The sequence below is a fragment of the Trichechus manatus genome, unplaced genomic scaffold (genome assembly GCF_000243295.1).
Source record: "Trichechus manatus latirostris isolate Lorelei unplaced genomic scaffold, TriManLat1.0 scaffold00200, whole genome shotgun sequence".
NCBI classification, from domain to species: domain Eukaryota; kingdom Metazoa; phylum Chordata; class Mammalia; order Sirenia; family Trichechidae; genus Trichechus; species Trichechus manatus.
Window position 1 is genome coordinate 2683213 of NW_004444136.1, and position 11297 is coordinate 2694509.

Consider the following 11297-nt stretch of genomic DNA (forward strand, 5'->3'; position numbering starts at 1 on the left):
TCTGTGATGAACACTGGAATGCTCCATGAGAGGACACTAGAACTCTCCATGACAGGGCACTAGAATGCTCTGTGATGAACACTGGAATGCTCCATGAGGGGACACTAGAACTGTCCATGACAGGGCACTACAATGGTCTGTGATGAACACTGGAATGCTCTGTTATGAACACTAGGATGCTCTGTGAGGGGGGCACTAGAACACTCTATGACAGGGCACTAGAATGCACAGCCCTGGAAGCGGGAAGGCCCCTTCTGGTGCCACACCCGCAATCTCAGCCCTGCCTTGCCAAGACAGTGAATTTCTTCCAAGTCTGCTGAGGTTGGCAGAGCGGCCAGGGCTGGGCAGGGAAAACATCAGACTAGTGTACAGGTGCCCAGAAATGAGAGGGCAGCCTTCCCAGGGCTGCAGGAAGACTTCTGGGGAAGAGGGCTGGAGTGACCCATGGACCCAGGGGGACTCCAGCTGTTGGGTGCTCCCCCACCCCCACCCAGCCTCTTCTGCCAGAGGCAATCAGCTAAATGGGCAAAGGGAGTGAGCAGTCACTTCTTAGTTAGTAAAAGCCTGTGGGAGATGCTCAACCTGATCAGTAATCCAAAAGGGTGAGCTAAGTTACAGCTGTCACTTTATACCTGCTAAATCAGGGAGTGGGAATATTCGAATTACAATATTTAATATCGGTGGCTGTGGAGAAAGTGGCACACTAGTATAGTGTGGTGCTCTAATACTTGACACCGTTGTTAGAAGGCACAGTGCCATAGAGAGGTCCATCCCTTCTGCCCCATGAGCCCACTGCTGGGAACCCATCTCCAGGTGAGTTCTGCAGGGATGTCCATCACACCATTTCTATGACCATCATCGCTGTCACAGTCGCCAGTCACTGGGACCCTGTAGTGCCAGGCAGTCTGCCTGGTGTGGCTGTCCCCCTCCTTTCAGTCACTCACTCTGCGGGATCAGGTGTCATCCTCCCAGATGGGCCCAGCTTGCTGATGAGCGGACTGAGGCACACACAAGTCCTAGAGCTGCAAATGAGCCAGACCCAGACTCAGCATCCAGGCCCAACCTTAGTCCAAAGCCTCTATTTCTTCAGCTGGGCCCTATTGCCTCGTTAATTAAATAACTAACATCTTTCAGTAACATGTGGTGCATGAGTTCATAGGGAGGGTATATAGCTGTTAGAAATAAAGGGGGAAGCACAGTTTAACCTGCACCAATATGCTTGGGGCGGAACCAGCAGGGAGGGGAGAGCGGAGGTGTGGATCAGCCTGTAAATGGGACAGCAAGTGGGACTCACACCCAGCGGGAGGTGTGGTGGCTTCAGCGAGGGAGCTGGTTTCCTGGAAGGAGAGCTGGGCTGTGCAGTCCAGACTGTCCTGGGGCCTCCCCAGAGGTGCCTTCCTTTCTGAGTCTCTGGATAACACCCACTGCCCTCAGGGATTGCTAGTCCCCCTTCCTGGGTCAGGCATGGCAACAGTCCACTTCCTGTCTGTGCCTGAAGCATGGCTGGCTTCACAGGTAGCACTGATGAAGCATTTCCTCCCATCCCCATCCTCAGTCTAGTGGGTCAGAAAGGCAGCTACGTGGATGATTACCAGCTGCCGGCCTAGGTGTCCTGTTAGGAGAGGGAAGACTGTCCAGAGGTGATTCGGAAGGAAGGCTACCAGGAGGAGGGGTTATTTGAGCTGGATCTTGAAGGATGAGTAGGAACTCGTCATGCAGCCAGAACTGGGTTTGAGTGGGTGAGGCATGTAAGAAAGGCCTAGGTAAGTGGGCAAGCAGGGCAAAGGGCAGGCCAGGCTGAGGGAGCTGCAGTCACTGGTGTAACAGGAGAGCTTACACACACATACACACAATAACTCATGCACACAATCACAGGTGCAATGCAAGAACTGAGGGCCATAGAAACCATGTGTTCCAGTCAGAAGTTAGGATCTGTGGTATAAGAATTACAAGTGTGATTACATGTGAACCCAGAAGTGTTCCTCCAGAGTCCAGGATGGCCCCTCCTAGTGACCACTGCAGCAGTGCCCTTGACACTGGCCAGGGAGAGAAGAGGGGCTTTCCTTGGGACAGAGGAGGGAGGGAGAGGGAACAAGGAGGGGAGGGGGAGGCATGTGAAGGGGCCAGAACCTCCGTCATCCCTGTGAAGGGCAGCACCAGTCCTGCAGAGCACTGGCAGGGGGATCTGCTGGGGAGATGAGGGAGCCTGCAGGGCAGAGGGACTCCCGGGCACTCAGAAAAGGCCCTGCCGGGAAGCCACCAACACGTCCTAGCCAACAGCTGAAGCAGAAGGCCTTGCAGTCCCATCTACCCTGCCAGTTTTTTAATCCCAGGAGCTGGTCCCGGGGAAGCAGCTTTGGGGGATCTGGACAGTGAGGCTGGGCACCTCCAGAGGGGCTTCATAGAAACCAGGGAGGAGATCTGGATGGAGCCAGTCCTCAGGGCCTGAGTAACAGCAGCTCTGCTAGGATGTGGGTGCTACCTGTTTCTTATTTCAGGGCTTTATCCCAGTACCTGGCACAGTGCCTGACACAGAGTGCCAGTGGCCTTCCAGTCGACTCCGACACCTGGTGACCCCGTGTGTGTCAGAGTGAAACTGTGCTTTGTAGGGTTTTCAATGGCTGATTATTCAGAAGTGATCACCAGGCCTTTCTTCCAAAGCATCTCTGGGTGAACTTGAACCTCCAACTGTTTGGTTAGCAGTGAGCATGTTAACCATTTGTACTACCCGGGGACTCCTGGCACATAGTAGTTACTCTGTAAATATTTGGTGAGTGAATAAATGAACGAATTCTTGAATGAATGAAGTAACGGATAGATAGTTGAACATACCTGGGAAGTGGATAGCATGGCATCCCAGAGACAGAGCAGAAGATAACAGATAGGTGGCTGTGCACCTGCCCAGGTGGTAGACTCAGCTGCTGCTCCAGCTCCTGCAGTGCTGATGTTGCTGCCTCAGTGGCTGCAAGCTGCAGCCCACAGGCACAGGTCACCAGGTGGCCCTCCAGACCCCAGGGGGCGGCAGTGAGAAGGCCAGCTGTACTCTGGTCACAGGGCAGCCGGGATGCTGCCGGCTTTCACACCCACTGTGTCTGTTCTTGGTTCCAGCCCGCTCCAAAAGCCTGGTGATTGGGGAGCAGAACCAGAGCCCGGGGCGGTCGCCTGGACCCCGCAGGCTGGGCCCCGTGCTGAAGGCGGGCTGGCTGAAGAAGAGGAGCATCATGAAGAACTGGAAGCCGCGGTGGTTCGTGCTCCGTGGGGACCAGCTCTTGTACTACAAGGATAAAGAGGAGACCAAACCCCAGGTGAGTGGTGTGGGCTTCAGGTGCGGCTGGATGATGCTTGGGGAGGAGGAGGCAGAGAGACCCTCGCTGCCGGACTCCCGCCTCTCAAGCACCCGAGCCATTGATTTGAGTCAGAGTGATATTTCCACAGAATTTCCGAAGTAATTTCTATTCTGGGCTCCCATGTTCCTGATGCGACAGCTGAGTTTGCTGAAACACATCTGCAGCTTGAGAAATGAAAATGCTCCCTTGTAAAGTTGGTAGAGAGCATCTCTGCAAAGGTTAAGAAAACAAGGCTCCCCCGTGCTCTTTTCTGCCCCTCTGTGCTTCCAAGGAGGACACATGCAGACCCATCGTGTTAATTCCTTCCTCTAGTAAAGGCAGTGCCCAGACAGAGCTAGCCTCCAGCTGAGATACTGGCTAACGGTGGAGCCCTCTGCCTCTCAGTGGCTGCCTGTTTCCCGCCAGCACTATAAGGTCCACCTTGGATGCTGAAAAGGCCTGCCTTACCATCCGGACTGCTCCATCCCACCAGGGGTGGCCAGGCCCATGTCACAGGGATGCTCATCTTCCTGCCATCCAGGACCCCGCACTCGGAGACTAGTCACTGTAGTCTTTGTCATCGTTTTGAGAGAAAGCAAGATACCTCAGAGCTACCCACGCTTCTCTTGGAGAAGTGGGGGAAAGGGGCTTCAGTGACTTGTCCACAGGAGGCTCCCAGTCATTGTCTGAATCAGAAGGAGAAGCCAGTCTCCTTGTCCAGGGTCGGGGGTAGGGGCCCTGGGCATCTCTGCAGCTCCCACCACGTGGGAGGTACCCTGGAGTGGGGGACAGAAAGGGGGTGCTTAGTGATGAGCAAGTGTGAGGGGGTACATGGCTGCAGGGTGGGGTAACATCAACTTCAGAGGAGGAAATGACCCTTTCCACTCATCTTTGAAGTCTCCCGAGTGTATCTAGGGTGTAGTCTCAGTTCGGTGCTAGGGTATCTCTAACGCTTACTCCGCCAACACTCGTGGTCCTCCCATTTAAACAAATTAGGGGAGGGGCAAGTCTCAGCTCCGAGCCTTAAGTAGCAACAAGAGCTAGCTGGAATTTCGTGATTTGCTGTTTTCACTCTGTTCGTTCTAATGGTTCCCTTCTGCCTTTGTTACCTACTGCTGCTGTAAAAAGAAATAACATGAGGGTGGCTTTAAAGAACAAAAAATTATTTTCTCACTTCTGGAGGCTAGATGTCCAGATCAAGGGCTTCGCAGCGTCGATTCCTTCCTTGTTGGGAGCCCTGGGTGTCCTGGTTCCTCGGCTTGTAGATGATCTTCACGTATCTCTCTCCCTGATGGACATGTCATCAGGAGGGATCAGTCACTAAAGGAGGACAGCGTGTCTGGGGAAGGGAAGAGCCAAGGAGGGTGGGGAGATGCCCTCATGTGTACATGTCTCTGTGTCCATTCTACTCTCGTTATAACTCCGAAGTGATTGGATTTAGAACCCGCACTCGCCAGGCATGATCTAATTCACATAACAAAGAAAAGACTGTTTCCAAACATAATTACATCCACAGGTATAGGGGTTAGAATTCCAACACATAATTTGGGAAGAACACAATTTAATCCATAACACCTCTGTTTATGGAAAGTAATACTGGTTTCTATTCATGATAGTGATCTCCTGTTTTCCTTTCTAAAATATATTTAAGTTAAAAACGAAAAATGAGACTGTTTAAGGAAAACTTTGCCATAAGTAATAGTGCAGATGAAAGGTGGTTATGAGAAAAATCAGGAAGGTGGATCTTGAAAAATGCAAATTTAGGAAATGCTGATCTTGTCCAGCCTCCTCAGTTTTATAAGGAATGGAAGCAACCCCCAGAAAGTTTAAGTGGAACAGTTACGAACTATGGGGTCAGATAGATCAGAACTTAACTTCTGGCTCACCATGCTAGCTGTATGACTTCGGGCGTGTCACTTATTTATTTTTTATGTTAGGTTTTATTATGGAGACAATATTACCTACATCACAGGCATGCTAAGGATTAGATTCTGCACCATATACATAACCAAGCCCAATTCATAGCACATTACAAAAACCAAAACCAAACCCACCGCCATCAAGTCGATTCCAACTCACAGTGACCCTATAGGGCAGAGTAGAACTGCTCCAGAGGGTTTCCAAGGCTGTAAATCTGTACAGAAGCAGACTGCCACATCTTTCTCCTGCAGAGTGGCTGGTGGGTTCGAACTGCTGATCTTTTGGTTAGCAGTCAAGCATTGTAACCACTGTGCTACCAGGGCTCCTTCCCTAGTGCATTAGGTACTTAAATATGAGCCCTCTTTCTCCGTCAGCCTCACCTTTGCCTTGGTCTCATCTGGCCTCGCTCCTAAGCCTACTCCCCAGGCCTAGGGCCACACCTCCAGGCTTGCTGACTGCTATTTCACTTTTGCACTGAAGACCAGCCCTGGCCCCTCAACAGCGTCCTACCTCCCTGGTTGACCTGTCGGTGACCAGTCACTCTGAAGACTGTGACCAAAATTGCCAGGGTCCCCAGTCTTTCAGAGCCCTGCCTATGGCCCCTCTGTCACGCCCCTCCTGTCGCAGCCCCTAGTGTTATCTCTTAGGATAATTGCATGGTTTCCCACCATATTCCTCACGGTGGGCCCTATGTGGTCCATGCATTCCCTACCCATCAGCTATAGCTCCATAAGGAACCTCCATATCCCAGAACTCCTGAACTGACTCTCCCCCCACCTGCCACCTTTTCCAGACCTCCAGTGGCTTCTGGTAGAAGCAGCTAATAAAATGGAGGCATCAGCATGCCCAGTCACCAGTCTGGACACAAGGGCAGCCTTCAGGTCCAAGCCAAACTAGACCAGTGCACTAAACAAGGGGCAGAACGGGTAAGGATCAGCATAAATGCAATTCCCTAAGTATGGAAATGGATCCAGCCCTCACCTTCCCACTTCTCCATCCTTGTCACTAGTCACCCAAGCAGCATTCTCTCTCTGAGCCTTGCCAACCAGAGGTGGGTCAGAACTTACAAGTTATATGGACACCATCTTTTGGACTGCCAAATGGGCAGAACCTGCCCCTGCTGGCTCTCACTGCCCCTGTGGGTTTGTTAATGCACTGGAACAACTCACAGAACTCATGGAGAATACACTGTACTTACAGCTATGGATTTCTTACAACCCAAAAGGAAACAAATGAAGAGACATACAGGATGAGGTCTGGGAGGGTCCCTGACATGAAGCTTCCATGTCCCAAATAGGGATGAGCTACTATCTCCATGCGTGATCACCAACCAGAAAGCTCATCTGAGCCTTAGGGTTCAGGGATGTTATTATCCTAACCACCACAGCCATGATAAATTACATCATGCTTCCTGAGGCTTAGCCAGCACTGGGCCCCAGGTAGTCCCTTCTAGTCTGGTCAGCCCCCACTCATTAGCCTCAGGTGTTGGTTTGGCTAGGAAGAACCAAGAACCAAGACCAAATTGCTTTCTGCAAGATAATTCCACCAGCGCTTCAAACCATTCAGACAGGTTCAGTCATGGCTGACAAAGCCAAACCAGAACAGAGCCAAAGTTTTACAGTTTGGGTGATCCATAACAATAACCAGAGTGGGAAAAATTACGGGCCAAAGACCTGAAATGGGAGACTTGCAAGAGGCATAGTGAGCCCTTTCAGGAGCCTGATGAGTGAGATTGGATTATTGGCAGGATTGTGGAGAGCTACACACGTTCAAAGTGGCAGAGTCAGCCACCATCTTTGAGCGAGGCTCAAAATCCCATGGGCAAGAGATCTGGTTGCTGTGCAACAGGTATACTGCCCTTGTTTTCTAAGAGGGAGATTAGGTTTCTAGCAGGGCTTTGATGTGTAATTTTTCCAGTTCCAGTTATCATTCTGGTTCAGCCAAATTTTAAAAATTTGGGTCTGTTCTGGTTTCGCTTCATCGGCCATGACTGAACCAGGAAGGACAGGTTCGAAGCCCTGAATTCCACGTCTTACACAGGGCATTCATTACCAGGGAGCACATAAGATCCCTGGGAAGGAGGCAGCATCTTCAGCAGAAATCAGAGCACTCTCTGGGGCCTGGCTGGCACTCCAGACACTTCTGGGACATAATGAGCAGAGACTCGAGCCTCCAGTTATTCTTTCCTTCCCGCAGTTCCCCCTCCCCAACAAAGCCTGACTCCTATGGCAGCCCCATTGCACAGGTTCCCAATTTCAAGGCCACTATTTGTCAAATTTGACTTATTTAGTTTTTGCAGTATGATCTCAAACCTGCATGTCTGCTGGCAAAATAGCCCCACAAATTTATGTTTAATTACATCTAACTACATGCAATGACTAATTCTCAATGTCCGGTTCCTGGAAAAATGTGTCCTGCTCACTGTTTACAGTGACAGAAGTGCCCACATAGTCAGCAACCCCTGTCAGGAGGCCTGCATTAGCAGCTGGAATTGTCTGGAGAAAGGCGTCCAGCTACTCTTGATGCTGTCCAGAGCTACTATCACATGATGATTGCTCTCAGCTTACATTCCTGGTCCTCTCTCCAAAGCCCTTATCTCTTCCCCTGCCCCTGTCACTGGCAAGAGGGTCATCAGAGGACACAGAGCATAGAGATAAAGAAAAGCTGAAACGCAGAAATAGCAAGTGGCTCGCATAAGCCCAGATGGAATAACTAGGCAACAGCACTTTAAAACAGAGCCTGAAAGTGGACCCTTCTCCCTCAACTTTTCCTAACAAATGTCAGGGGTAGTTTCCAACAGACAGACCCTTCAGTTTCATTAATAGAGGATTCCAGATTTTTTTCACCTTGATGGTTTTAGCTTCTGCTTGAAATGCTTATTGAGCCATGATAACTCCTGCCACACTTCTTGTTGGTCGGCCTGGTCCTTCGACCTTCAGTCTTTAATTATTCCAGTCCTGTCTTCTGGGTTCCTCGGCTTTGAATAGAAATAGAAAGTATAACTTCAAAAACATAAGAGGGAAAAAATGTAACAAGTTAAATATGATCAATCCAACAAAGGGCAGAAAATTGGGAAAGGAAAAAGCAAGAGAGAATGGTAAATAGAAAACAAAAAAATAAATAAGCAAATGGCAGGAACAGGTACAAACACCTCAGTTATAATAAATATGACTAGGTTAGATTCTTAAAAGATATAAAATGGGAGATTGGCAATAAGTGGAACAGAAAGCAACATAGAAAAAGGTGGAAAACAAAAAAAATGAAAAAAGATAAACCAGCAAATGCTAGCAAGAGAAAGCAGATTTAGCAACTTAAAATGAAGTAGAATTTAAGGTGATAAGAACAGAAAGGAACAAAAGGGAATATTTCATAACAATATGATGACCTACCAAGAAAAGAGAGCAGCCGCAAACATTTATGCTGCTAACAGCTACGTACTGATGGTGCAGTGGTTAAGAGCTCAGGCTGCTAACCAAAAGGTTGGCGGTTCAAATACACCAGCTGCTCCTTGGAAACCCTATGGGCAGTTCTACTGTGTCATTCAGGATTGCTATGGGTCGGGATTGACTCGATGGCACACAACAACAGCAAGAAGAGCGAGCAGCCCTGAACATTTATGCTCCTAACAACATGGCTTTAAGAATATACAAACAAAGAATACTCGTTTTCCTTTTTTAAAAAAAAAAATGAGATTATAAAGACACATTCACTGACAGTAGTGCAAAAGAAAAAAAAATCCTTAGAAATTAAGAACAAAGGGATATCAAATGAGGATGTACATGCCAGAGACACAGAGAGAAATCTATATGTGGAAATTAAACACACACACTGTAAAATGCTTCTTAGAAGTGAGAATGGTGAGACTCACATACTTTGGACATGTTATCAGGACGGACTATTCTCTGGAGAAGGACATCATACTTAGGAAGGTAGAGGGTCAGCGAAAAAGAGGAAAACCCTCAATGACATGGACCGACACTGGCTGCAACAGTGGGCTCAAGCATAGCAACGATTGTGAGGATGGCACAGGACCAGGCAGTATTTCATTCTGTTGTACATAGGGTCGCTGTGAATTGGAACTGACTCGATGTCACCTAACAACAATAACAACAACACACTTTATAATACCTCCCAAGTTAATGAGAAAATCAAAACTTAAATTTAAACTTCCAGTTAAGGATGACAGATTTAAAAATCACCTTTGGCTTCTCCACATCCCCATACTCCACTGAGCAACAGTAAAGATATGTTTGGAAGGTGTGAGCACACCTAAATGAAAAGAACAGGAGTGGGCAGACAGCAACAACTGCCTTCTGGATGCTGGAAAGCAGAAGGGCGAGAGGTAGCTCATTCAGCAGACCCAAGAGAGCTCAATTCCTGCCAGCAGCGGCGACAGCACAGAATCCACCTCGTTTGCAAAGCAGAACCCCTCAAAGACCCTGGAACTGGCCGGACCAGATATCTCTGGAAATGAAGGCAAAAGAGGAACTAAAAACAGAACTGGTTGAAAGTCAGCTTAAAAAGCAATTAAATGCAGATCTCCTGAACAACATAGTGCAAAAAGGTGAGTGGCTCCTCACTCAGGTAGAAGAAGATTGGAGGCTTTTTCCTCTGGGAAAGGTAAGAGAGCCCCTCTCTGGGCTGAAGATACTAGGCCCAGCTGCTGGTGGGGGTACCATACTGCAAGTAGAAAGATTAGCTGACAATGTGTATGCAAACCAATTACTTAGCACCCATCCTCATCCTCATCCATTGTGGGGCACCTAGGCCCCAGCAGTCATCTGGCAGGTCACACAACCTCCATTCAGCTCGTTGGAGAACCGTTCCTGAATTCGAGTAGAGAGTCTTGGGTCGCCAGACATTTAAGGAAAGCATCTAATATGAAAGAGAGGAAAACAAAGCAAAAGAGCAAGTTTGAGGCAACAGAGACTGTGCAGGATAAAGAAAATGTTTACGCAGGACCGCCTTTAACCTCCTCAGAGAGTGACTATAAAGATGGAACAGTCAGAGAACAAATCAGCTCACAGAAATCAGAAATAAGATATCAGAAATGAAAAATTCAACAGAAGGGTTGGAAGAAATTTGGCACAATGTCAGAGGAAGAAGAGAAAAATAAGAAAGTAGAAAATAGCCAAACGTCTGAGTAAAAGGAGTTCTAGAAAGAGAGAAGAAAGAAATAGAGGGAAAGGAATCTTTAGAGAAACGCTTCAATTAAATTTCCCGGAGTGGGAGGGAAGACGCTGAGTACTGATATAATAAACGTTACCAGGAGGTTAGGAAGGTGTCTGAGAGGGATAAAAAACAAAATCTCATCTTCCATGGTGGGAATTCCATAGATAAGGCCTGAAATTTAAAATCAGCAACTAGTAATATAAGCGTATTATTTAGAAATAAATACCTCAAAAGTCGTAATACCAATAAATGCCGAAATAAATTAAAAAATAAAACCTCACCTCAGAGTTCAAAGTGGCTAAGAGCTGAAAGTACTTGAGATCCTGGCAATGGTAGAGGAGGAAGAAACTGCTGTACCTCATAACAAGCCTTGCAGAACTACTGATTCTTTAACCTATATGCAGATATGACTTTAATAAGTAATAAATGAAATAAACGAAAATAATTTGCATTTGGAATTTTTTTTTATTGTACTTCAGGTGAAGGTTTACAGAACAAATAGTTTCTCATTAAACAGTAGTACACATATTGTTTTATGACATTGGTTAACAACCCCACAACATGTCAACGCTCTCCCTGCTCGACTTTTTCTTTTTTTTTTGGTGAAAATATACATAGCCAAAGATACACCATTTCAAAAATTTCTACATGCACAATTCAGTAACATCGATTATGATCTTCCAGTTGTGCTGCTATTCTCACTTTAGATGAAGGTTTACAGAACAAAAGAGTTTCTCATTAAACAGTACACACGTTGCCCTATGACAATGGTTAACAGCTCCACTACATGTCAACACTATCCTTACTCAACCTTGGGTTCCCTATCACCAGCTTTCCTGTCCCCTTCTGCCTTCTAGTCCTTGTCCCTGGACTGCTGTG

General features: G+C 47.7%; 1 protein-coding gene across 1 annotated transcript in view; it reads left to right on the forward strand.

Moving 5' to 3' along the window:
- The window catches only part of ARHGAP22 (Rho GTPase activating protein 22), a 298466-nt gene that overhangs the window by 87767 nt on the left and 199402 nt on the right, over positions 1–11297 (forward strand). The window contains exon 3 of the mRNA XM_023742109.1: positions 3109–3305. Coding sequence (XP_023597877.1) covers positions 3109–3305 — 197 coding nt within the window. The remainder of the gene's footprint in view (positions 1–3108; positions 3306–11297) is intronic.